Source organism: Pan paniscus, chromosome 9 (assembly GCF_029289425.2).
Source record: "Pan paniscus chromosome 9, NHGRI_mPanPan1-v2.0_pri, whole genome shotgun sequence".
Taxonomy (NCBI): domain Eukaryota; kingdom Metazoa; phylum Chordata; class Mammalia; order Primates; family Hominidae; genus Pan; species Pan paniscus.
This window is the reverse complement of record NC_073258.2, coordinates 71,999,734-72,026,255: the sequence shown is the minus strand read 5'-3', so window position 1 is coordinate 72,026,255 and position 26,522 is coordinate 71,999,734. Positions and strand designations below refer to the sequence as shown.

The window sequence follows — 26,522 nt, the reverse complement described above, 5'->3', positions numbered from 1 at the left end:
GAGCTGCCGAGTGAGTCTGCACCGAGGCCCCAGTGCCCGTCCACTGGGAGTTGGTGCTGGAGAAGCACCTGGGCGGCCCCTTTTCTCCCCCGATGCCACCCCTCCTCCCCTGCTGTCCGGGCCCACTGCTGCTGGCCGAGTGAGTGCTGTTTCTGAGCCTCACCCTCCAGTGGAACTGAAGCTTTAAGTCATTGAGTGAGAGACTCTAGCAGTGCTCACAACCCTTCAGGCACAACCTGAGCCCTCACTTGAATAGTCGTGTGTGGGTGGGCTTCCCGGGCCATGCAGGGAGTGGTGGGGTGGGCTCTGGGCACAGGGAGGGCAGCCTTTCTGCATCCTCTCAAATGCACAGTGGTGGAGTGCTGGCTTTGGACATTCAGCATGGCCTTTAAAACAAGTGGCATGTGCCAAAATCAATACAAACTATGGTGAGCTCTGTTATTTCTGGGGGAGTGTGAATGAGGAAGAGGGAAGAAAACTGGCCCCATGGCCCAAAGTGGTTTTTCTTTTATTTATTTATTTATTTTATTTTATTATTATTATACTTTAAGTTTTAGGGTACATGTGCACAATGCGCAGGTTTGTTACATAGGTATACATGTGCCATGTTGCTGTGCTGCACCCATTAACTCATCATTTAGCATTAGGTATATCTTCTAATGCTATCCCTCCCCCCTCCCCCTACCCCTTTAATCCACAGTAAATGCCATGTTGCAAGGAGAGCAGAGAAGAAAATAGAACGGGGCTGTGGCGGCCTTTCTCGGGCTCTCCTGGGGTGTGTACGTCAGCTCCGCATCCGCCTCTCCCTGAGGCCTGGCACCGAGTAGCTCAGCTGAAGCTGTCACTCTGAGGGCTGATCCTTGCGACCTGGCCCACCTCCCAGCAGACGCTCAGGGAAAATGAGTGTCCCATTCTGTGCTTGAGTCAGTGCTTCCATTTATAAAGCACATGCATCTTCCAGTGGGGTACTTCATTTAGGAAAAAGCATTTGCACTGCCAACCTGACCCCCTCAAAGACCATGCATTGTCACTCAGCTGTCCTCCCTCTCTCCCCGCCTCTACAGTCACTCAAAATCCCCACTACCTTTGCCATGCTGGGAGGGCCCTGCCCTCTCATTCCCGCTGTGCTGCCTCACCCTGTGGCATGCACCTGCTGACAGGGATGTCCTCTCGTCTGTCTGCTGCTTCCAAATGGACTCTCAGATTTTTCTTTTTCTTTTTCTTTCTTTTTCTTTTTTTTTTTTGAGATAGGGTCTTGCTCTGTCACTCAGGCTGGAGTTCAGTGGTGCAATCACAACTCACTGCACCCTTGGCTCAAGGGATCTTCCTGCCTCAGCTTCCCAAGTGCACGTCACCACACTGGGATTTTTTTTTCTTTTTAGTAGAGACAGAGTCTCACTATATTGTCCAGAGAGGTTTCGAACTCCTGGGCTTAAGTGATCCTCCCATCTCAGCCTCCCAAAGTGCTGGGATTACAGGCGTGAACCACCGCGCCCGGCCGGATATGCTTGATTCCAAAGTGGCCTTGGCCCGTCTGCTTATTATTGTGGATTAAAATAGAACCCCAAAAGTAAGGTTTCACCTCCTCCACCTTCAGGATTTAATCCCCTCTTTTTGGTCACAGGCACATAATTACCGCATTTGCATTTTGTATTTGAGGATTCCTCTACTTTTGAATATTGGGAGGACTCTACCTGTGCTGGCAACGTCTGAGCCTATCTTCCCCTCCTGTACCTGGGGCTGGCTCCTCATCCTCAGAGACCATGAGGCGCCCGGCCATTGTGAGAGGGGGCTCTGGACGGCCGGTGCAGGGGTGGTTAGTTACCGTGAGAAGCTGTGTTCAGGTGCTTTGCTGTGTGAGTGCGCCCGCCCATTGTGAGAGAGGGCTCTGGGCAGCTGGTGCAGGGGTGTGGTTCGTTACTGTTAGAAGCTGTGTTCGGGTGCTTTGCTGTATGTGTGCACCCACCCATTGTGAGAGAGGGCTCTGGGCGGCTGGTGCAGGAGTGTGGTTCGTTACCATTAGAAGCTGCATTCGGGTGCTTTGCTGTGTGTGTGCGCCCCCCCATTGTGAGAGAGGGCTCTGGGCGGCTGGTGCAGGGGTGGTTCGTTACCGTTAGAAGCTGTGTTTCGATGCTTTGCTGTGTGTGTGTCTGATTCCTTGCTCCTGGACCCTGCAAGGTGAGAGCTGGGTGTCTTCTAGGAGTTGATGGAGTCCGTGTGCCTGAGAGATTGGCAGCTTGGGTGGTCGTGATCCTGAATGGCAGCCTCTTAATTCCACTTCAAGAAGGTTTGTCCTTGTTTCCCTCGGGTGGATTTTTCCAGGTAGAAAGCCAGTTCTGGTCAGATTTACCTTCTGCTGCATTCTGTTCAACACCTGGGCCTGCCAGGGAGTGGGTGGCGGGAGGGCTTCTCGGCCAGGCCCAGCTCCCTGCAGCCAGCACCCTGGCACCGATAGAACTTCTGTTAGCGGCTCCCTGCACCCAGCACCCTGGCGGCAATAGAATTTCCGTTCACACAGCATCCACGGTCACATTTCCCGCTGCAGCCTCCTTTGTGGGGGCGGGGCCTTATTTCCCCCTCCATACCTTCTCTGTTGAAAGCCCAGATGCCCCTCAACTCAAGTTGTGCAAAACCAATGCTATGACCGTAACTTTCTCTAGGAACCTCCAGGTCTGGCCCCACTGTTATTTGCTCTCTTAGATAGCAGTTACCTTTTTTTTTTTTTTTTAAGTAAGGATTTTAATACTTATTTTAAAAAAGGATTTAAAAAAAAGAAAAGACTAAAACTTTCTTCTTTTCAAAAAGTTTTCTTGAGTTATAATTTATAAATTATAAGATTTACTTACTTTAAGAATACAATTCAGGGCTATGCACAGTGGCTAACACCTGTAATCCCAGCACTGTGGGAGGCTGAGGTGGGTGGATCACCTGAGGTCAGGAGTTTGAGACCAGCCTGGCCAACATTGTGAAATCCCGTCTCTACTAAAAATACAAAAATTAGCTGGGCATGGTGGCGCATGCCTGTAATCCCAGCTACTCAGGAGGCTGAGGCAGGAGAATCCCTTGAACCTGCCAGGTGGAGGTTGCAGTGAGTGGAGATCGCGCCACTGCACTGTAGCCTGGGCAACAAGAGCAAAACTCCATCTCAAAAAAAAAAAAAAAAAAAAAAGAATACCATTTGATGATTCCTAGTGGATTTGCTGAGTTGTGCACCTGTCACCACCATCCTGGTGTGGGAGGTTTCCATCCCTTGTGCTGGGTTGCAGTGGATCCCCACCCCACTTCCAGCCCCTGACGACCAGGAAGCCACTTTCTGTCTGTGTGGATTTGCTTATTCCAGACATGGAGTCAAACAACATGTGGCCTTCTGTGCCTGATTTCTTTGACTCAGCATAATCAGCTTTTTTGGGTATAAATTCAATGGGTACAGATGCAGTTTTATTACATGGGAATGTTGCATAGAGGTAAAGTGTGGGCTTTTCGTGTGACCATCACCTGAATGATGTACTTTGTACCTATTAAGTAATTTCTCACCCCCCACCACCCTTCTGAGTCTCCTGTGTCCATCATTCCACGCTCTGCGTTCCTGCACACACATTATTTAGCTTCCACTTATAAGTGAGAACATTCAGGATTTGAGTTTCAGTTTCCAAGTCCTTTCATGTAAGATAATGGTCTCCAGTTCCATCCCTGTTGCTGCAAAAGACATGCTCTCCTTTTTTATGGCTGAGTAGCATTCCGTTGCACATATGCACCACGTTTCCTTGATCCACTCTTGGTGGACGCTGAGGCTGAAGCATGACGGCTTTGAGGTCCATCCCCAGGGTGGCGTTTAGCAGAGCCCTGTTGAGACTTGTTCTGATTCTCATCATCTTGCATGGAGGGACCACATCTTGTGAGTCCATTCCCACTCAATGGTCAGCTGGATTCTTTCCACTTTTTCGCCATGGGGACCATCTTTGATTCAGCCGTCGCAACCAGACTGTAGGCGTCCTCCTGAGCTTCCATCTCTACAGCTCCTATAGCCAGTCCCTCCCTAAGTCTGGTCACTGTACCTTCTAGACCCCTGCAAGCCTGTGTTGTTCCCTCAGCCTTCATCACCACCCCACCTTTCCTGTCGTCTTCCTCTTGGGCAACCGGAACAGCTTCAGACCAGACTGTCAGAAGTTCTCTAGGTGAGGCCTCGGGTGGTTGTGTACATGTGAACACCGTGGCCACTGCTGAGCCCAGCCCTCCTGTGACTTCTTCCCGGTCTGAGGATAAAAATCAGGTCCTCCCCGGCCGGGCATGGTGGCTCATGCCTGTAATCCCAGGACTTTGGGAGGCTGAGGCAGGTGGATCACCTGAGGTCAGGAGTCCGAGACCAGCCTGGCCAACATGGTGAAACCCCATCTTTACTGAAAATACAAACATTACCTGGGTGTGGTGGCTGAGGCACGAGAATTGCTTGAACCTGGGAGGTGGAGGTCGCAGTGAGCTGAGATTGTGCCATTGCACTCCAGCCTGGGTGACAAAAGTGAGACTCCATCTCAAAAAAAAAAAAAAAAAAATCATATCCCCCCTAGTCTGGGCACACACCTATTGGAAGTGTGCAAGTCAGTGGATTCTTTTTCCTGAGGATTCCGTGGCTCCATGGCTTCTCCTCGGTCTCTTTGTTTACAGGGGAATTTCATGGCTAAGCACCTGGGGGGCAGCTGGGTAGCAATTCCGCTCCACGAGGACACCTAGTGCAGGCTCTGCTCATCCTTGTACCCCATCAGCCGGTACAACCGAGTGAATGCTGGGTATCTGGCTACAGAGTGAGTGAATTCATTTAAACCCTTGCCTCTGTGGGGTGAGGCGCCAATGGCTGTACTGAGCCTCAGAGGATGGGAGAGGGTCTTTGCTTGGAATCTTCTAGGGTGAGGGTCTTCAGGGACAGCCAGCCTGAGGTATGCACGAACTTGGTGTGTTGGCTCAGCAGAGAAGGCTGAGGGCTGCGGGAGCAGTGTGTGTGAGGCAGCAGAGGTGGGCGGTGGGCGTCCAGGTATAGGGTCATGACAAGGAGGCCATGGTTGTATTTGATGGGCAGAGGTTTGGTACAGAGCATGTGACATCGTTTATATTTGAAAAGGGTAATCTTGGCCTCTCTGGTGAGAGGAGAAGGATTAGAAGAGATGGGGGCTCCAGGTAAATGGTGCTGGAGGTTGGGACCCTGGGAAGTGCAGGGAAAGCTGGAGACCCACAGACACTTCCCTGTGACAAAGCCAGTGGGGCTGTCCTGGAGAGAGGGTTTAAGATGTGAGGCCTGCGTCTTTGCAGTTTCTCAGCTCATGCCTGTAATCCCAGCACTTTGGGAGGCCGAGGCGGGCGGAGTATTTGAGGTCAAGAGTTTGTGACCAGCCTGGCCAACATGGTGAAACTCCATCTCTACTAAAGATACAAAAATTAGCCAGGTGTGGTGATGCACGCCTATAATCCTAGCTACTCAGGAGGCTGAGGCAGGAGAATTGCTTGAACCTGGGAGGTGGAGGTTGCAGTGAGCCGAGATCGTGCCACTGTACTCCAGCCTGGGCGACAGAGCAAGACTCCGTCTCAAAAAAAAAAAAAATTGAGATGTAATATACATGCCATATAATTCACCCATTGGAAGTGTGCAAGTCGTTGGATTTTAGGAAATTCACGGATGAGTGAGCCCCTCACCACTGTGAATCTCAGGAAGCTTCCATCCCCCCAAGAGGAAACCCCACCCCTGTTGGCAGTCACTTCCCCTTTCCCCCTCTCCCCTCCCCAGATGCCTGCTCTGGCCATCGCCAGTGATGGGGTGGCACCGCACGTGGACTGAGAGGGAAGCCTTTTCTCAGTTCTTTGCCTCTCCTGCTGGAGATGAGCCCCTCCCCTCCCACCTGTGCTGTGTCCAGTGCCCACTCCAGGCCTCCTGCCACGGAGGAGCTTTCTGCACTGTCAAGTCACCCAGTCCACCGAGAAAGGTAAAAGCTCTTTTATCCACGAATGTAGCCGGGCGCAGTGGTGCACAACTGTAATCCCAGCTACTCAGAAGGCTCAGGCAGGGGGATCACCTGGGCAACGTAATGAGACCCCTTCGCTAAAAAAAAAAAAATACATAGTTTTCCTTTGGGCTGCCCTTTCAGTTTCAGATGTTTTGTTCCAGAATGTTCTCTCCCAGCTGCTTGTTAGCTAAATGAAATTCTTCTGGGATTATAGACTTAATTAGAAGTTTAGGTATATGTGGCCTTGACATGAGCACATTTTCTGTCCTAAAAGAAAAGTCATCAAAAAGGACTTGGGCAGAAGATGGTAACATGATAATGGTCTTTATTCAAAAACTTTGAGTCCATGGAGTGTGGCCCAACACTGACTCCAGCCTAACCAGGGAGGCCCCCTAGACCACCCCTCCACTCTACGCTTCCACCCACCTACCCACCCATCCCCTGACCCTCCAATCCATCCACATCCCCCCTCCACTCACTCATCCGTCTATATATCCATCCAGCCAGCCAGCCTGCCTGCCTGTCTGCCTGCCATCCATCCGTCCGTCCATCCGTCTGTCTCTCCCTCCCTCCCTCCCTCCATCCGTCTGTCTGTCCGTCCCTCCCTCCCTCCATCTGTCCATCCATCCTTCCCTCCATCTGTGCATCCACCCAGCCACCCACCTACCCAGCCAGCCAGCCAGCCATCCAGCCATCCAGCCATCCATCCATGCATCCACCCAGCCACCCACCTACCCAGCCAGCCAGCCAGCCAGCCAGCCAGCCAGCCGGCCGGCCATCCATCCATCCATCCATCTGTGCATCCATCTGTGCATCCACCCAGCTGCCCACCTACCCAGCCACCCACCTACCCAGCCACCCATCCATGCATCCACTCATCCTCCTACTCACCTCACCCCTCCCTCCCTCCCTCCCTCCCTCCCTCCACTCATTCACCCATCTATCCATTCTCTTGATTATAGAAATACATGGTTAGGATCTTTGGTCTCCACTTTGAGTAGCCTTGCCATGTCCTTTGTAGTATGCATTTGGATTACCTCTTGGGGAGGTAGAAGGCATGGAATCTGATTGTGGTTTCATTAACTGGTTGCTAAGACCAAAGAGAGTGCTGCTCCCCAGCCCCTCAGCCTTCCCTCTGCCTCCACTGTCTCTGTAATACAACAATGAAAACTAGCCTGCCTGTCCTTAAGAGGAGTGGTTTACACTTGACTATTTTAGTCAAGAAACTGGTGAGTTACAAATTGTTTAGAAAAAAAGGGAAGGCCGTGGGGCCCTCCAGTGGAAGTTGCCATGGAAAGTCAAGCCTTGATCATATTGGTTATTATTCACGTCACAGGGCATCCTCGATAAAGGCAGAGAAGGACTTTGTTTTCTTACACGTCATTTAAAGCAAATATAGTAAGGATTATATGTGGACCCTTCCTCTGTTACGTATTGGGTTCGTGCTTTATATATGGGAGAGATTGGCCCAGTTTGCAGGGTCTCCGTAGCCTGCACATAAAACGTCTGACTTGAGGTGCTCTTCATCGTTGCCTTAGAGTTAATGCCTACTTAAATCTCATGGAGAAAACAATGTACGGGAAAAGTGACTTTGGTCTGGAATTACTACAAGTTCTGTAGCAAAGCTCTGTAAATCCCACAGTGTAGGGGGAGTATTGTGGTTTGGGGCCATGCTGGTGAGGAGCAGCCGTCCCCTCTTTGCTGGCATCCCAAGCTGGTAAGGCTTATCCAGAGGGTGGCAATACCAGGGCCGCAGATCATCAGTTTTTACTTTTCTGTGTTAAATCCAAGGGTGAGGCTTTTTTCCAGCATCTTTGCTCTGAGGTTGGACCTGGGCGATTCCTCCAGCCTGGCTCCGACTCTGCCTCCCCGCCAGCCTCCACCCTTCCCTCGCTGCTCTCCCTTCTGGGCGGACAAGGCCTCCCACACCACAGCTTCCGAGCAGCATCTGCGTCCCGGCAGCAGCCTCACCTGCCTCTGTGGCCTCGTCGCTAATCCACTTTCTGACCTCCTGCTGGCTTAATCTTCCTGACTCATGGCTCCGTCTGTGTGCTGCCAGGATCGAGTTGGACTCATTAGCTCGGCCTCAGGGACCCCCTTAATCCCTGCTCCTCCTCTTGCAGCTGTGTGGCTCTGGGAATGATCTGGCATTTTTGGAGCATTCCTCTTTGAGCCTGGGGGTGCTAATGCTGCCTCCCGGAGAACATAAGGAAGAGATGATGTGTTTAACATGCTTACGAGCCAGGCTATGGGCGCATAGTAAGTGTTTTGTGTCTGCAGTCAGGACTTTTTAATTATAACCCCCCCTCCATGGCTGCCTATTACTTCACTTCAATTTATTGCTTCTAAAGGGACTTCTCTGGCCAGCATCTGATCTCTGCTTTACAACGGCTCTGCCTGAAATCATGGCTATGAAAAGAGGAAGATTAAGTCACCCCCAAGGAGTCCATGGACCACTGGCAGAACCAAGCAGTGTCTCCCAGTTTAGCATCACCTTGACAATAGCAGAGACAGACAGGCAGCCTCTTACTAATCGCCTGGAGATACAGTCTGCCCACCACTTCGCCACCGCATCCAGTGGCTGCCATGAAGCTTTCACTGTGCGAAAAATGTTCTGATTGGAAAAACGAATCCACAGCTCCGTTACCCTTTATTGGCGTTTAAACATGCAGAAGCACTAAGCCTGACTCTTGGACCTCAGCAACCCCCGACTAGGCTGTCCTTCTGAGTCGAGGTCACCCCGCATTTCCCTGTTCCATTGACATGTCTGATTTCAGCTTCGTGTGTTACCCGTGCCGGGGTTTTAGTGTTTGCCACCACGAGCACCAGCCCAATGGGCCTCTGTCCGCAGTAAGAAGTATTATTTTTTTTGGATAATTGCATTTGGGAATAAACCAATTGTAGTTTGGGGTGACCTTGATGTTGGTTATTTGTCGGAGGCATGCAAGTACACGGATTGCAGGTGAACAGCTATCAAAGACCCGAAGACGCCTGCGCGCACCTTTCCGTGGCCCTGCCAAGCTTGTGTTTAAGACGGGTCCTTAAAAATGCATCATGCAGAACTTGATGATGACAGAAACCGTAACTGCAGAGGAAATTCTGAATGTGAAATGCGCTTCTTTGTAATGAATGACGTGCTCAGAAACTTGGAGTTTTTTCCGGCTTTCCTAAGTTCTTGCTGAACGCTGCTTACACGCGTTTGCAGAGCTGGCATCTTGATCATCCCCGGGGTCTGCGTTTCTGGCTCCAGATCCTGAATAGGGAATGTCCCCGTGGGGCCAGGACCTGAGATGCTCTGGCATTTCCTCCCCCTTGTTCTCTTGGCTTTTCCTGGGCTCCTTGGGTAGAAGTCAAGAGGAAGGTGGATGTAAGTCTCATCTGAGGAAGGTGAGTTAGCAGATGCCGTAAAGGTGGAGGTCCCTGAATCCATCTGTGTAATCCAAGCCTCGTTGTAGATGGCCCTTTCCACAGCCTTCAGATAACCCATGGCAATAAGACCTATTTTATATGGTATAATATTTACCATTTTCTCAAGCTTTGTCTAGACACTCCCTTGCCCTCACTACAATCTTCCAAAATCACCCGTCATCATCGCCATTTTACAGGGCCCAAAACAGATTTGGAAAGCAATTTAGTCTCTCACAGGAAACTCTTCTTGCTACATTGCTGTAAATCAAAACAGCCTTGCCCAAGAAGCTCCAGTGACCCTGGCAGGCCGGATACTTTTCGGCGCTGGTTTGCTGCTCCACCATTGTTTATGTGTCTTACTCAGCAGTGCGGACGTGTCCCACCACAGGCAGGTGGTGGCCCTCGGTAGGTTGCGGAGACTCGCCCCGTGGTCATTCAGTGTTGTGGGCTAAGTCTCTCCCCCACCAAAATTTCTATATCGAATGAAGTCGTAGCCCAGGACCTCAGAATGAGACTTTATTTGGAGATTGGGTCTTTACAGAGGCAATCAAGTTAAATGAAGTTGTTAGAGTGGGCCTTGATCCCATCGGACTGGAGTCCTTATGAGAAGAGGAGGTGAGGACGCAGACACGCACAGAGGGACAACCACCTGGGGACACACAGAAGGTGGCCGTCTGCAAGCCAGGAAGAGAGGCCTCCGGAGGAACCAGCCCTGCAGACATCTTGATCTCAGACTTATGGCTTCCAGAATGGGAGACAATAAATGTCTGCGGTTTAAGCAGCCTGTTCTGTGGTGCTTTGCCACAGCAGCCCGAGTGACTCATAACTCAGCGTAAGTGGCAGACTCAGGCCAAACACAGCTGCCTCTGCCTGTCTCCAGTGCCCGCATTCTGCCCACAGTCCAGTAGTCTCAGTTCTTAGCCTCTCACCTTGCAGAATACTTGTAACTCATGTGAACCAAGTGTGAGTGACCTTCCCTCACTGTCTCCATTTTTTCTTTTGTTTTGTTTTGAGTCAGGGTCTTGCTCTGTCACCCAGGCTGGAATGCAGTGGTGCAATCATAGTTCACTGCAGCCTCAACCTCCCAGCTCAAGGGACCCTTCTATCTCAGCCTCCAGAGTAGCTGGGACTGCAGACACGTACCACCATGCCTGGCTAATTTTTTAAAATTTTCATTTTTTGTAGAGACGGTTTCCCTATGTTGCCTCGCCTGCTCTTTGGTTTTGATTTGAGCTTGACCATGAACTGTACTAAGAGGGGTGTAGATGTATCACTCTGTTCAACAGCATGGCCAACCCTAGCTCTGTAACTTACAGCTCTGCAGACCTCGGTGGCGTAGCCTCCCCTCGCCAGAATCATTGCTGTAGTTAATGGTCTGCACAGTCCACTGAGTACAAGCAAGACTCAGTAGGCAGAAACTCCCGTCAGCCCCGCTGTGAAGTCCAGACCTTTCTTGACTGTTGGATGATACTACCCAGGAGTGTTCCATGTCTGGAATGTTGATCCAATGCTGTTCAATGCCATCCACGTTTACTAGCTTTGGTTTGGTTATGCAAAGAAAAAGACAGAAATGGCCGGGCACAGTGGTTCATGCCTATAATCCCAGCACTTTGGGAGGCCAAGGCGGATGGATCATGGAGTCAAGAGATCAAGACCATCCTGGTCAACATGGTGAAACCCTGTCTCTACTAAAAATACAAAAATTAGCCGGGCGTGGTGGTGGGCACCTGTAGTCCCAGCTACTCCAGAGGCTGAGGCAAGAGAATTGCTTGAACCCAGGAGGTGGAGGTTGCAGTGAGCTGAGATTGCACCACTGCACTCCAGCCTGGCGAAAGAATGAGACTCTGACTCAAAGAAACCCCTGTCCTCAGGCAGCTCGGGCTGGGGCAGGGAGGAGCACTTAACTGGCTGGACGTTGCAGTGGTGCTGAGACAGATGTCGGGGGAGAGAGAGATGGGGAGAAGTACGAGGGACAGGAAGATGTGGATGGTTCATCTGTGCTAGGACACAGCTCCCTTTTGTGGCTGAGGGCCTTTGTGGTATGAAGGGAACTTAGAGAGAGCTGAGGCTGGCCTGAAGAAGTCCTGAGAACTTTCCGGGATCGGTGTGTACATTATCGCAAGGCTGGTGTCAGCCACAAACTCCGTCTCCACAGCTCCTGACCATGTCAGCCCCTGTCCCACTCCATCACCACCCAGGTCTCATGCTGTATGTACTGCCTTTCTGGAGATAAGGGAGAAGACAGCCTGGTTTGTGTCTCAGAGATCTCGTTACATCCATTTGCAGGTTTTCTGTGTCTTGAGCCCCTTGGGCCAGGCACGCAGCAGGTTTCGGAAGGATCTGGACATCACAGCCTTTAGGAGATTGAGTGACAGAGGGACCAACTCCTGCCTGCCAGTTAGGAGAGAGTGAGGAGTGAGGAGAAACATCCTAAGGCAAAATATGAAACTCAGCACTGCTCCCACCTTCCTGGGAGACAGGAAATGCAAGGTGAAGAGGCCGAGACTCATGGGCCAGATAGGAAAGGGAGCAAGGCCAGTCAGCTGGCCTGAGGGCCGTGGGCAGTCGGAGCAGCTCCTTGTGTTCCCACCCAAGGTGCCCAGTGGTCAGCTCAGCCTGCAGGAGGCCAGGGAGGTGACATCGTGAGACCTCGGCCCCGGTGGAAAGGATGAGTGGGGCTCCAGCCGGCAGACGCGGAGAGGATGGCTGGTCCACCAGAGGCTGGGGCGCGGGGTTGTATGCAGCCTGGAAGGTCTGAACAAAGGGAATATGTCTTCTGATCCAGAAATGACCTGAACATCAACATCTTCTTCAGTATTCTCAATGACTTACATAACAGGCATATCTTAGAGATAGTGAGTCTGGTTCCAGACCACTGCAGTAAAATGAATCTTGCAATAAAATGAGGCACACACATTTTTTGGTTTCCCAATGCACATTAAAGTTATATTTATACTCTATGTAGTCTATTAAGTATGTAATAACATCATGTCTAAAAAAGCAGTGTATATACCCTAATTAAAAAATACTTTGTTAAAAATACTTAAGAATCACCTGCATCTTCAGTGGCCTGTAATGTTTTTGTTGGTGGAGTGTCTTGCCTCATGTTGATGGCTGCCGACTGATCAGAGTGGTGGTTGCTGAAGGTTGGGGTGGCTGTGGCAATTCCATAAAATAAGACAGCAAAGAAGTTTGCTGCATTAATTGACTCACGAATGATTTCTCTGTAGCATGCAATGCTGTTTGATAGCATTTTACCCACAGTAAAACTTATTTCAAAATTGGATGAAATCTTCTCAAACCCTGCACCGCTTTATCCACTGAGTTTATGGAATATTCTAGATCCTGTGTGGACATTTCAACAGTGTTCATAGCATCTTCACCAGGAGTAGATTCCATCTCGGGAAACCACTTCCTCTGCTCATCCCAAAGAGGCAACTCCTCATCCATTCAAGTTTTATCATGAGATTAGCAGCAATTCAGTCCCATCATCAGCCCCACTTCTAATTCCAGTTCTCTTGCTATTTCCACATCTGCAGTTCCTTCCTCCACCGAAGGCTTGAATCCCTCAAAGTCATCCATGAGAGTTGGAATCAACTTCTTCCAAACTTAATGTTGATATTTTCACCTCCACTTATGAATCGTGAATATTCTTAGCTGGGCGCGGTGGCTCAAGCCTGTAGTCCCAGCACTTTGGGAGGCCAAGGCGGGAAGATCACGAGGTTAGGAGATCGAGATCATCCTGGCTAACGGTGAAACCCTGTCTCTACTAAAAATACAAAAAATTGGCTGGGTGGGGTGGTGGGCACCTGTAGTCCCAGCCACTCAGGAGGCTGAGGTGGGAGGCGGAGGTTGTGGTGAACCAAGATCGCCCCACTGCACTTCAGCCTGGGTGACAGAATGAGACTCCATCTCAAAAAAAAAAAAAAAAAAAAAAAAGTCGTTTATGAGGGTTGGAATCAACTTCTTCCAAACTTAATGTTGACATTTCCACCTCCTCTTATGAAACATGAATATTCTTAATGGCATCTGGAATGCTAAATTCTTTCCAGAAGGTTTCAGTTGACTTGGCTTTGCCCAGCTCCATCTGAGGAATCTGTGGCAGCTATAGTCTTACAAGATATATTGTTAAATAATAAGACTTGAAAGTCGAAATTAATCCTTAATCCATGGACTGCAAAATGGATATTGTGTATGCAAGCATGAAAACGTTTATCTCCTTGTACATCTCCATCAGCGCTCTTGAGTGACCAGGTACATTGTCAAGGAGCAGTAATATTTGGAAAAGAATCTCTTTTTCTGAGCATTAGGTCTCAACAGTGGGCTTACAATATTCAGTAACATGTGCTGTAAACAGATGTGCTGTCATCCAGGCTTTGTTGTTCCATTTATAGAGCACAGATAGAGTTAATTTAGTATAATTCTTTTTTTTTTTTTTTTTTTTTTTTTGAGACGGAGTCTCACTCTGTCACCAGGCTGGAGTAGTGCAGTGGCATGATCTCGGCTCACTGCAACATCTTGTTCCTGGGTTCTAGCAATTCTCCTGCCTCAGCCTCCCAAGTAGCTGGGACTACAGGTGCCTGCCACCACACCCAGCTAATTTTTGTATTTTTAGTAGAGTTGGGGTTCCACCATGTTGGCCAGGCTGGTCTCTGTCTCTTGACCTCATGATCCGCCCACCTTGGCCTCCTAAAGTGCTGGGATTACAGGCGTGAGCCACCGCACCCGGCCGATTGATTTAGCATCATTCTTAAGGGCCCTCGGTTTTTTTGAATGATACATTAGCATAGGCTTCAACTTAAAGTCACCAGCTGCATTAGCCCCTAACAAGACAGCCTGTCCTTTGAAGCTTTTAAGCCAGATGTTGACTTCTTGTCTCTAGCTATGAAAGTCCTAGATGCCATCTTCTTTCAATAGAAGACTGTCTTGTCTACATTGAAAATCTGTTGTTTAGTGTGCCGCCTTCATCAATGATCTGAGCGAGATCTTCTGGAGAACTTGCTGCAGCTTCTCCATCAGCACTTGCTGCTTCACCTCACACTTTCCTGTTATGGAGATGGCTTCTTTCCTTCAACCTCATGAATAAACCTCTGCTGGTTTCCAGCCTTTCTCCTGCAGCTTCCTCACCTCTCTCAGCCTTCAGAGAATTGAAGAGAGTCAGAGCCTTGCTCTGGATGAGGCTTTGGTTTAAATGAATGTTGTGACCGTCTTGATCATCAAAGTTTGGCGACTCAAACCTTCTCCCTATCAGCACCAAGGCCTGTTTCACTTACCATTTGCGTGTTCACTGGAGTGGCCCTTCTAATTTCCTTCAGGAACATTTTGTTTGCATTCACATGATGGCTTACTGTTTGGTGCTGGAGGCCTCACTTTTGGCCTGACTCAGCTTTCAACATGCCTTCCTTACTAAGCTTAATCACTCCTAGCTTTTGATTTAAAATGAGAGATGTGTGACTCTTCCTTTCACTTGGACACGTAGGGGCTACTGTAGGGTTATTACTTGACCTAATTTCAATATTATTGTTTCTCGGGGCATAGGGAGGCCCAAGGAGAGGGAGAGAGGTGGGAGAATAGCTGGTCAGTGGAACAGTCAGAACACACAGAACTTTTATTAAGTTTCCTATCTTATGTGGGTGTGGTTCATGCCACCCCAGAACAATGACAATAGTAACATCAAAGATCACTGACCACAGATCATCCTAACAGATATAATAATTATGAGAAATTTGACAGTGCAAGAATTACTCAAATGTGACAGAGATATGAAGTGAGCGTGTGCTGTTGGAGAAATAATGCCGATAGATTTTCTCGTTGCGGAGTTGCCGCAAACCTCCAATTTGCAAAAACACCTTCTCTGTGAAGCTCAATAAAGCAAGTGAAATAGAATGGGATATGCCTCTAATTTATGTTTTGCCTGCACTAAGATTGGCGGTGGGTGTGTATAGAGAGGAACATCATCTATCACTTGAATAGCAAGAACTCGGGAGATTGGGAGATTTGACTTGGGTTTAAACCAAACCTCTACTGCTTTCTAGAAGTGTGACCTTGGGGTAGTTACTTGGAGTCTCTGAGGCTCAGCTTCTTTATCTAGAGAATGAGAATAATATTATTATATAAACAGTAATAATAATATTATACAAAAAGTAATAATATCCACTTAGGGTTGTGGTGAAGGTGATAAGGTTAGCATAATTTCTGGCTTATTAGGATTCAATACATGGTAATCATCACTGTGTCATGGTTATCATTATCACTGTCATCACCATCATCTTCATCATCACCACTACTGTCATCATTGCAGTGACCACTGTCATCACCATCATCATCCTCATTATGATCACCATCACTATCATCATGATTGTCACCATCACCATCATCATTACTACCATCCCCTTCACCAACATCACCATTATCACTATCATCATACCATCATTGTCACCATTATCGTCACCATCACCACCACCATCATCACCATTATCACTATCATACCATCATTGTCACCATTATCGTCACCATCATCACCACCATCATCACCATCACCTCCACCACCATCATCACTATCATAATACCATCATCACCATTATTATCACCATCACCACCACCATTCTCATAATCACCATTATTATCACCATTATCACCATCACCACCATCACCATCATCACCGCCATCCTCATAATCACCACTCTCATCACCACTACCATCCCCATCACCAACATCATCACCGTTATCACTACCATCATACCATCATTATCATCATCAGCATCACCATCATCATCACCATCACCATGGTCACTATCATAATACCATCATTATCACCATTATTGTCACCATCACCATCATCACCACCATCCTCATAATCACCACCATCACCATTATCACCATCACCATCATCACCATCATCAATCATCACCACTGCCATCCCCATCACCAACATCACCATTATCACTGTCATCATACCATCATTATCACCATTATCGTCACCACCATCATCACCATCACCATCATCACTATCATAATACCATCATCACCATTATCACCATCAATCACCATCACCATCATGATCACTATCATCGCCATTACCAACATCTCCATCATCACCATTATCACCACCATCACTGCCACCACTACCACCACCATCATCACCATTACAACCACCCTCATCATCAGCATCACCACCATCATCATCATCCCCTCCCTGTAGACACTGAACTCTTTAAGGGGCTAGAGCACATCTTGGTCATCTTCGTGTCCTCTCACCCACTCCTGTCCTGGTGCTGGTATAGGACCCTGTGCACAGAAGATAGAAGCTCAAGGAGAAGAGAGGTGTTTCCTCCAGTTGGCCAGGGTTGGGACTTCCTATACACTGTTGTCTTTGCCATCCTTTCTGTACTATCTGTGAGTCATCTAACAAATCACTCACTCACTCAGAACATCTCTAACAAATTATAAAGGAATAGCCACCTCGCAGGGCTGTGGGGAGACCAGAATCAGATACTGTTCTCCTCAAGGAGAACTTGACATGACCAAGGCTCACACTGGTAACAGTGGGACCAGGAAGGGTCACTTAAGGCAGAAACTGTCTTGGGCCATCCACCTGCTAGACTCATCACTGTTCTACCTTTGCCTCCCTCCCTCTCCTTATGATGGGCCCTCAACCTGGAAGTCCTACCCCAGACTCGCATATCCCTCTGTGTTCCTGGGCAGCAGCCTATGATGCACGCTCCTTACCAAGCAGCGTCACTTACTCCTTCCTCTGGGTCCCCAAGGGAGCTCGTGTTAGCATGGATTTTTACCTTTTCCATATTGTGTGACAGTTGAGTAGGTGTCTTTCCCCACTACAAATGGTGACCTCAGGCTGGTTTGCTTCTTATTTATTGTCTTTGTGGCTCCCACATCATTCAGCCAGTGTCAGTCACCTGTACTGTGTCAGGCCTGCTCTTGGACCTGGGGTTTGCCTGATTGGACAGTGAGTCAATGATGGGTAAGTGAAGAATTGAAGTAGGATTCATCCAAAGTGTCTTCTGACGTCGTGGGCTTGCCGGGAGCTGGTGTGAACACGTGGGTGGCTCCCATCACGTATGGAGGGAGGGGAGCTCCCTGGGAGCTGGGAATGCTCGACCTGCTGAGTTCCGCTCTCAGAGATGATGCTGCTGCTGTTTTTTTGCTGCCACAATTAGTGGCAGGTGATTCACACGTTTATGAGTTCCCATGCCTGCCATAACCAACCACAGACTGGTGCCTTAAATCCCAGACACGTATTGTCTCAAATTCTGGAGGCTGGAAGTCCAAGATCAAGGGGTAGGCAAGGTTGGTTCCTTCTGAGGCTTGAGGGGGAATCTGTCCCAGATTCTCTACCTCTACCCCAGCTTCTGGGGGCTTACCAGAAATCTTAGCGTTGCTGGGTTTGCAGATGGGACACACCAGTCTCTGCCTTCCCATTCACGTGGTCGTCTCCCCGTGTGCATGATGCCGTGTCCAGATTTTCTCTTTTTTTAAAAATTATACTTTAAGTTCTAGGGTACATGTGCACAACGTGCAGGTTTGTTACATATGTATGCATGTGCCTTGTTGGTTTGCTGTACCCATTAACTCGTCATTTACATTAGGTATTTCTCCTAATGCTATCCCTCCCCCAACCCCCCACACCAAGACAGGCCCCCATGTATGATGTTCCCCCGCCCTGTGTCCAAGTGTTCTCATTGTTCAATTCCCACCTATGAGTGAGAACATGCAGTGTTTGGTTTTCTGTCCTTGTGATAGTTTGCTCAGAATGATGGTTTCCAGCTTCATCCATGTCACTTCAAAGGACATGAACTCATTCTTTTTTATGGCTGCATAGTATTCCATGGTGTATATGTGCCACATTTTCTTAATCCAGTCTATCATTGATGGACATTTGGGTTGGTTCCAAGTCTTTGCTATTGTGAATAGTGCCGCAGTAAACATACGTGTGCATGTGTCTTTATAGTGGCATGATTTATAATCCTTTGGGTATATACCCAGTAATGGGATCACTGGGTCAAATGGTATTGCTAGTTCTAGATCCTTGAGGAATTGCCACACTGTCTTCCACAACAGTTGAACTAGTGTACACTCCTACCAACAGTGTAAAAGCATTCCTATTTCTTCACATTCTCTCCAGCACCTGTTGTTTCCTGACTTTTTAATGATCGCCATTCTAACTGGTGTGAGATGGTATCTCATTGTGGTTTTGGTTTGCGTTTCTCTGATGACCAGTGATGATGAGCATTTTTTCATGTGTCTGTTGGCTGCATAAATGTCTTCTTTTGAAAAGTGTCTGTTCATATCCTTTGCCCACTTTTTGATGGGGTTGTTTGATTTTTTCTTATAAATTTAAGTTCTTTGTAGAAGAAACTGAATGCCTTCCTTACACCTTATACAAAAATTAATTCAAGATGGATTAAAGACTTAAATGTTAGACCTAAAACCATAAAAACACTAGAAGAAAACCTAGGCAGTACCATTCAGGACATAGGCATGGGCAAGGACTTCATGACTAAAACACCAAAAACAATGGCAACAAAAGCTAAAATAGACAAGTGGGATCTAATTAAACTCAAGAGCTTCTGCACAGCAAAAGAAACTACCATCAGAGTGAACAGGCAATCTACAGAATGGGAGAAAATTTTTGCAATCTATCCATCTGACAAAGGGCTAATATCCAGATTTACTCCCTTTTTAAGGACACAGTTATTGCATTAGGGTCCACCCTGCTCCTGTATGACATCATCTTAACTTGATTACGTCTGCAAAGATCCTATTCCCAAACAAATCACATTCATAGGGTATCGGCATTAGGACTTCAACATTTATTTAGAGGGGCACAGTTCAGCCCATAATAACATGTCTTATTTATATTCCGTTTGATCCTGACAGCAGCCCTGAAGTTAAGTAGTGGCTCTGATTTTCATGGGGGAATCAGAGGACTGCTGGGTGGGTGGGTTTCCCTAGGAATCAAGGTTGGTGTGCCCCACTGGGTTGCAAACCCAGGCTTTCCGACCTTTGAGCTCTTGCTCCTTCTAGATGATTCTCAAGGTGGTGCTCTTAGCATTTTCTGGAGCAGATGGTTCTTGCTTTGTGGGGTTGGCCCCCGTGCTGCACAGACACAGCATCCCCACCCTGTCCACAAATGACGGTGGACACCCATCTTTGCAATCACCTGCAGTGGCACAGAAGTCCCCTGAGAGGCAGTTTGGAGCCCTGTGCTCCTCCAAGGAATTGCCCCTTGGCTGAAGCTTCTCTACAGGTGTCAGGGAGGGAGCCATGGGCTCTGTGGATGTTGGAGCTTGAATTGGAGGGGCCCAGAAGGATTCCTGCGACTGAAGGGTGAGTAGTGAGTGGCCCCACCTGGTCACACCTGATACAGCTTGTTTCTTGTGCCAGGAGTTTCCAGAGAGTCCTTGCTTAGCCAAGGATGAGGGAGGGTGCGGGTCTGGAAATCTTTCTGGAATAAACAACTGCCCCCACCCAGCCTCACAGCCCTGTGGGGAGCTTTGAGAGCCACACGTGAGCTCAGCCTTTGACATTGGAAGGGAGAAACAGGAGCTTTTGTGCACAGGGTCAGGTTTCCTGGCAGGGAGGACTCTGGCCGCCCACTGAACCCGGCCTCCTGTTGGCCGTCCCAGGATCATTTTCCTAGCAATGAGGAACTTACCCTCGGGCTGTCTTGGGAAGATGATAGGGCCTTTTGCTTTCTTGGGCACAAACCCACAGAATCCTCAGATAGAGAATTGGTTTGAGTCTTATATTCAATCAAACCTCCTTTTGTTCTGAACACTTTGACAGTGACAAAGTGAATTATTGAGCCCCTGCTGACAGCTGTTCAGTAGAATATAATTTTAATTCAACAAAAATTAGAAGTCATGGCTAGAAGTGTATTTGCCTGGCCTTTGCCTTTCCTGGCTCACTGGTGAGTCTCACAGAGGGGACCTGGGAACATGACCAAGTTGTTGTTATTTCAGTCCTCAGAGGTGCTATTATATGTTTGAAGTGTTGTGATTGGTTTGCAGGCCCTGTTGACACTATTTAACTTTGCAAAAATGAACTCTCATGGCAACTGATTTGATTTTCCATCAAATCGTTTTTCTGTAATTGCTTTCCTGTGTCCTTTGGGAGAGGTGATGACTGCATTTTTAAAGCTTTTGTGTTCAGAGTCAGCGTGGGTAGTATGAAAACTTTCTCGTCAGTGTGGTTATAAGACAAGGCTTCCACCGAATCTGAAATGCTAAAGAACGATCCATGTCAAAATTAAGTCACACTGAAATATGCGCGGGCTGTGGCTCTGAATGTGTGTTCTCCAGGACGGCAGCAGCAGTAGCACCTTGGGATTTGTCTGAGATGTAGGTTCTCAGGTCCCACCCAGACCTGCTGAATCAGACATTCTGTTAGGGAGACATAAGTGGGGTCTCTGACCTGTGTTTTTCAAACTGCTGGAGTTTGAGAAGTGCCATGCAAGTGAGAGAGGGCCCTGAGGCGACAGGTGATCATTGATGACCAAAAAGACACTATGAGGGCTAGAGAATTTTTTTTTTTTTTTTGAGACAGAGTCTCGCCTTGTCGCCAGACTGGAGTGCAGTGGTGCAATCTCGGCTCACTGCAACCTGTAATTCCCTGGTTCAAGCGATTCTCCTGCCTCAGCCTCCAGAGTAGCTGGGATTACAGACACACGCCATCATGCCCAGCAAACTTTTGTATTTTTAGCAGAGATGGGGTTTCGCCATGTTGGCTAGGAAGGTCTCGATCTCCTGACCTTGTGATCTGCTTGCCTTGGCCTCCCAAAGTGGTGGGATGACAGGCGTGAGCCGCCGCACCCGGCCAGTGCTGGAGATTTGAGTTCATGGTGAGATCAAGGCCAAAGAGACCAATGCCTCGGTCTTTCCTTTTTCCCTTTTATATTTACCAAATGTCTGTGTCCCAGCAACCAGTAGGCTTTATTTTTCATCGTGAAAAGCCGTGGGTTCACTGCTCAGAGGAAGTGTCGGGAAGGGGTAGAAGCAGCTTTGCCTCTCTGACCACGCGCCCCACATAGGTGAATCAGGTAGCATCCTCTGTCACTCATCAGCTGTCTTTGTCCTTCCTGGCAGAAATGCATTCGATTTAACCCGGACGCCACGGTGTGGGTTGCAAAGCAGCGGATCCTGTGTACATTAACCCAGAGTTTGAAAGATGTCCTGAACTACGGCCTGTTCCAGCCGGCCAGCAACGGGCGCGACGGCAAGTTCCTGGATGAGGAGCGGCTCCTGCGCGAGTACCCACAGCCCGTGGGCGAGGGCGTTCCTTCCCTGGAGGTATATTTCAGCCCACGGTGCATGGACTGTGGTTGTGTCACAGCCTGGATGCCGTGGTGGGTTGGGGAGACATGGTGGTGGGGCGAGACCAATTCCATTTGCATTGGGAAATTATCCCCACATTTAAAAATCAATCTGGGGACTTGAGGTTTGATATGGTTTGGCTCTGTGTCCCCACCGAAATCTCACCTCTAATTGTAATCCCCACATGTTGAGGGAGGGACCTGTAATCCCCATGTATTGAGGGAGGGAGGTGATTGGATCATAGCGGTTTCCCATGCTGTTCTCATGATAGTAAGTGAATTCTCACGAGATCTGATGGTTTTATTGTAAGTGTCTGGAAGTTCCTCCTTTGCTGTTCTCTCTCTTGCTGCCTTGTGAAGAAGGTGCTTGCTTTCCCTTCGCCTTCTACCATGACTGTAATGTTCCTGAGGCCTCCGCAGCCATATGGAACTGTGAGTCAACTAAACATCTTTCCTTTATAAATTACCCAGTCTCAGGTATTTCTTTATAGCAGTGTGAAAATGGACTATTAAAAGGTTGCTTCTGATTTTGCCGTGAATCTCACACTGTTGTACAACTTTTATACATTTTTTTTTCACTACAGATTCAAAGAATCCCTGGAGAGAAATCTTGCTGTGAATAATAAACCGTGGGTCTGATTCAGGCTTTCATAACCAGGACCGTGGGCCCTGGGCACGGAGAACGGGGCTCCCCATGCTTCTCTGAGGGGTTTTAAATTTTTCCTTCCCAGCGCCTAATGGGTGGTGTATTTTCCTTCTCCACCTCTCCAGACACCAGCTGGATGTCAAGAATTAATTCAATTCTGACACTAACTACAAGTTTAAGGGCTCAGTCCCATAAGACTGCCCTCCAAAAACGTCAAGTCCCCAGGCCACCCACATTTCTGTCCCATTTGGCTGTGAACTAGGGGTTCCCACCACCCCCTTTTCGGGTTCTATCACTTGCTGGAGCAGCTCAGAGAACCTAAGAAGGCATTTTAACTGCTACCCCTGGCTTATTACAAAGTGTACAAATGCACAGCTGATGAAGAGGTGCACTAGGCGACGTTGGGAGGGCCCAGCGTGCAGGAGCTTCCGTCCCTGTGGAGTTGGGGATGCACCACCCTCCCAGCATGTGGATGTGTTTGCTGGCTCAGAAGCCCCCAGGCCCCATTGTTGAGGGATTTTTATGGAAGTTTCATTACATAGGCATTACATAGGATGAAATCACTGACCATGGTGATTGGACTCCATCCTGCCAGTCAGCAGGGCGACTGGGAGTCCTGACCCTCGAGTCATAGTCTGATCCTTCCGGCCACCAGCCCCCATCCTGGAAGCTACCTGGGAGTTGACAGTCATCTCATTAGTGCTCCAGAGATACTCTTATTACTGAGGACAGTCCAAGGGTTTTAGGAACTCTGCCAGGAGTCAGGCACAAAGAAGGAATTTTTAAATTACATCATATTCCTCGTGATAGTCTGTTCTTTCATTGCTATAAAGAAATAACTGGCTGGGTGAGGTGGCTCATGCCTGTAATCCCAGCACTTTGGGAGGCCGAGGAAGGTGGATCACCTGAGATCAGGAGTTCAAGATTAGCCTGGCCAACATGGTGAAACTCCAGCTCTACTAAAAATACAAAAATTAGCTAGGTGTGGTCATGTGTGCCTGTAATCCCAGCTACTCGGGAGGCTGAGGCAGGAGAATTGCTTGAACCCTTGAGGTGGAGGTTGCAGTGAGCCAAGATGGTGCCATTGCACTCCAGCCTGGGCGACAAGAGTGAAACTCTGTCTAAAACAACAACAACAACAACAAAAACCTGAGGCTGGGTAAGAGAAAAGAGGTTTAATTGGCCCACGGTTCTGCAGGCTGTACAGAAAGTGTGGTGCCGGCATGGGCTCAGCATCGAGGCCTCAGGGAGCTTGTTCTCATGGCAGAAGGCGAAGCAGGAGCAGGTGTTAGACAGCAAGAGGGGGTGTGAGAGCAAGCAGGGGAGGAGTAGTTCCTGGCTCCCCCGTGAACTAACAGAGCGAGAATTGACTGACTACCATGGGGAGGGCTCCAGGCCATTCAGGAGGGATCCGCCCCAGGACCCAAAGACCTCCCATCTGGCCCCACCTCCAACACCGGTGATCACATTTGAACATGAGGTTTGGAGGGGACACACGGTCAAACCATACCATTCTCCAATTCATCTCTGAGTCCTTGAGTAACAGGGTGGCTGTGACCATCCAGCTGTTCTCAACAGCACAGCTTCACTTCTGCTTCCTGCCCGGGTGACCAGGGCTCTTTGAGCTGCTGTCAGCAGCCACAAGCTCCTGGGCCTCCCTCCAGAAGTGGCCAATCAGTAAGACGGGGCAGCCCTACGCATTTCCATGTGATGCACGACCCCTGTCCCTACCTTTCTCACCCAGGCTTGCTACACCCCAAGTTTACAGGCATTATTTCCTGCAGTGTATACGTGTTGGGTTACGTCAGTTAAGAGAAGCCAGAAACGGATCATTTCTACTCCTGCACAACATGTTGGCATCATTCAGTGATTGCACTCATTTTAGCTTAGTCAACAGCAAGAGGCTGCACGTGTGTAATTGCAGCTGGCACTTGAGCAACCTAAGTGGGTTCTCTACTCAGTGACTAGAGATTCCTCTGAAGCCCAAGATGTCATGGACGCCCACCCAGGGCTAAGGTGATGCCGCGTCTGCACGTTTCTCAGTTCCGTTGTGACACTGAGGCTGAGGTTATTGGGATCCCCAGTGTGGACCATGTGTCAGATTCAGGGAGGGGTTTCGGTGTAGAAAAAGATGAGATGCCACTTGGAAGTTGTGTGGTTTAGAGCAAATCACTCAGCTGTCCTGGCCTCAGTTTGCTTATCTGTAAAATGGGTATCCATTGGGAAAAAATTTGTCATTGAGGGCCAACTAAGGACCAGACACTTTTCTGGCACAGAAAAGTCAAGGTTCTGATCCCACGGACCTTACACTCCAGTGGGAGGTGATGGACCAGGAAGAGTAAATCCATGCAGTTCATTTCAGGGGCTGATCATTTCCATAATGGCAGGAAAACTGGGCGAGAAGACCAGAGAATTTGGGAGTCTCCTCTACATCTGGCCCCAGTACCTGCAGCTGTGCAACCTCGAGCCAGCCACCCATGTTCTCTCAGCCCCAGATTCCCGTTCATGACATTGAGTGAATGTTAGTAGTGATGTCCGGGAGTGGTCGTGAGGCCCAGAGGAAGTGTTCATGGAGCAGTGTGTGCGTTGTGAGCCTGGCCATCCACAAGTCCCCAAATTGACTTTGCAGCTGCTGCTCTGGTTTCATTGTCATGAAATTGTTGCTGATACTTTGTTTTTTGTTTTGTTTTGTTTTTGAGACCGAGTCTCGCTCTGTCATCCAGGCTGGAGTACAGTGGTGTGATCTCGGCTCACTGCAGCCTCTGCCTCCTGGGTTCAAGCGATTCTTGTGCCTCAGCCTCCTGAATAGCTAGGATTACAGGTGCCCACCACCACGCCCGGCTAATTTTTGCATTTTTAGTAGAGATGGGTTTCACCATGTTGGCCAGGCTGGTCTCAAACTCCTGGCCTCAGGTTGATCCACCTGCCTCGGCTTCCCAAAGTGCTGGGATTACAGGTGTGAGCCACCATGCCCGGCCAAAATTGATGCCGATACTTAGGTTTATTAATCTCCTTTGCATGACCCACTGCAAAGGCTGAGATTGGCTCAGGGATTGACACATTAGGGGCGGGCATGAGCCTGGGCTCTTTGCCTCAGATAATTTCAGCACAATATGGTGGGCTGCCTATGAAATGTTGGAGAAATAGCAAGAAAAAGGGTCTGTGGTCCTGAGCTGGTGTCCTCTGTAGCCACAGGCTATAAATGTTTATGCCTCTGGAATAAACAATCCCCCCTTGAGTCCTTTACCCTCCTGCCCAGAGATGCTATGGGCCGAGTGGATTATTTTGTATCTGGGAAGGGGACCCTGTGGAATTGAATTCCCTGAGACTTTTAAGCTTAGCCACGTGATCGTGAGCCTAAGAAGGCACCTGGCATCATTCTCAGTGACTTGTGGCTTCTGAAATCTGGACCAGAGGTGTGATTGGTCCCAGGGCCTGGCCGCACAGAACCTGGTGTCCTGGAATCTAGAATCAGAGGTGGAAATTCTAAAATGGGCCTGTAGCTCCTCCTGCCTGCTCTGTTCTGGGCAATGAATGGATGCCCTTCTGACCAGCGCACTTTCTCCCCAAACGCTGTGCAGCCTGCACTTCACAGAACTTTCTGATTTCACAGCTGGTTTATTTGGCCAGTTGAAAACAAAACCCCACAAGTATCAGTCTGTGCACACGAATTTTGTCTTTTGTCAAATAGCCATTTTGTTTGGCGTGGTGGAGAAAGGAGACTAGGGTTGTTTATTTGGAAGCTTTTCTGTGAGATGCGACTTTTAGTTTCAGGATGAGCTCACCCGCCGCCTGCCCCGCACCGTCATTTTACCCAGGGGCAGTTTTTGCTGGCTCTGAGCACATGTGTAACCATGCAGGGTGACGGCATCAAGGGCAGTAAGGAGGGAGAGATAAAGTGGACTTGTCTAGTGCCAGGTCTGTGCCAGGAAGCTCACATTCAATGCTCAGGCCACCCTGGGAGGTGGATGCTATTATCCCCATGGGGCAGATAAGGAAACTGAGATGGGAAAGTGCCCAGCCCTGAGTTAACTCTGTGAGTTGAGAGCATTAGGGCTGGGATTGGAACAGAGGTCCCAGCTCCAAACTTCAGTGACTCCTAAATGCTCAGCATCCTTCCCAGACCTTCTGCAGCATCTCCAGCCAA

The 26,522-nt window shown here is 48.8% G+C and overlaps 1 protein-coding gene across 1 annotated transcript in view; it reads left to right on the top strand.

The window, feature by feature from the left end:
- The window catches only part of SHANK2 (SH3 and multiple ankyrin repeat domains 2), a 697,015-nt gene that overhangs the window by 112,693 nt on the left and 557,800 nt on the right, over positions 1–26,522 (top strand). The window contains exon 4 of the mRNA XM_063608635.1: positions 21,503–21,706. Coding sequence (XP_063464705.1) covers positions 21,503–21,706 — 204 coding nt within the window. The remainder of the gene's footprint in view (positions 1–21,502; positions 21,707–26,522) is intronic.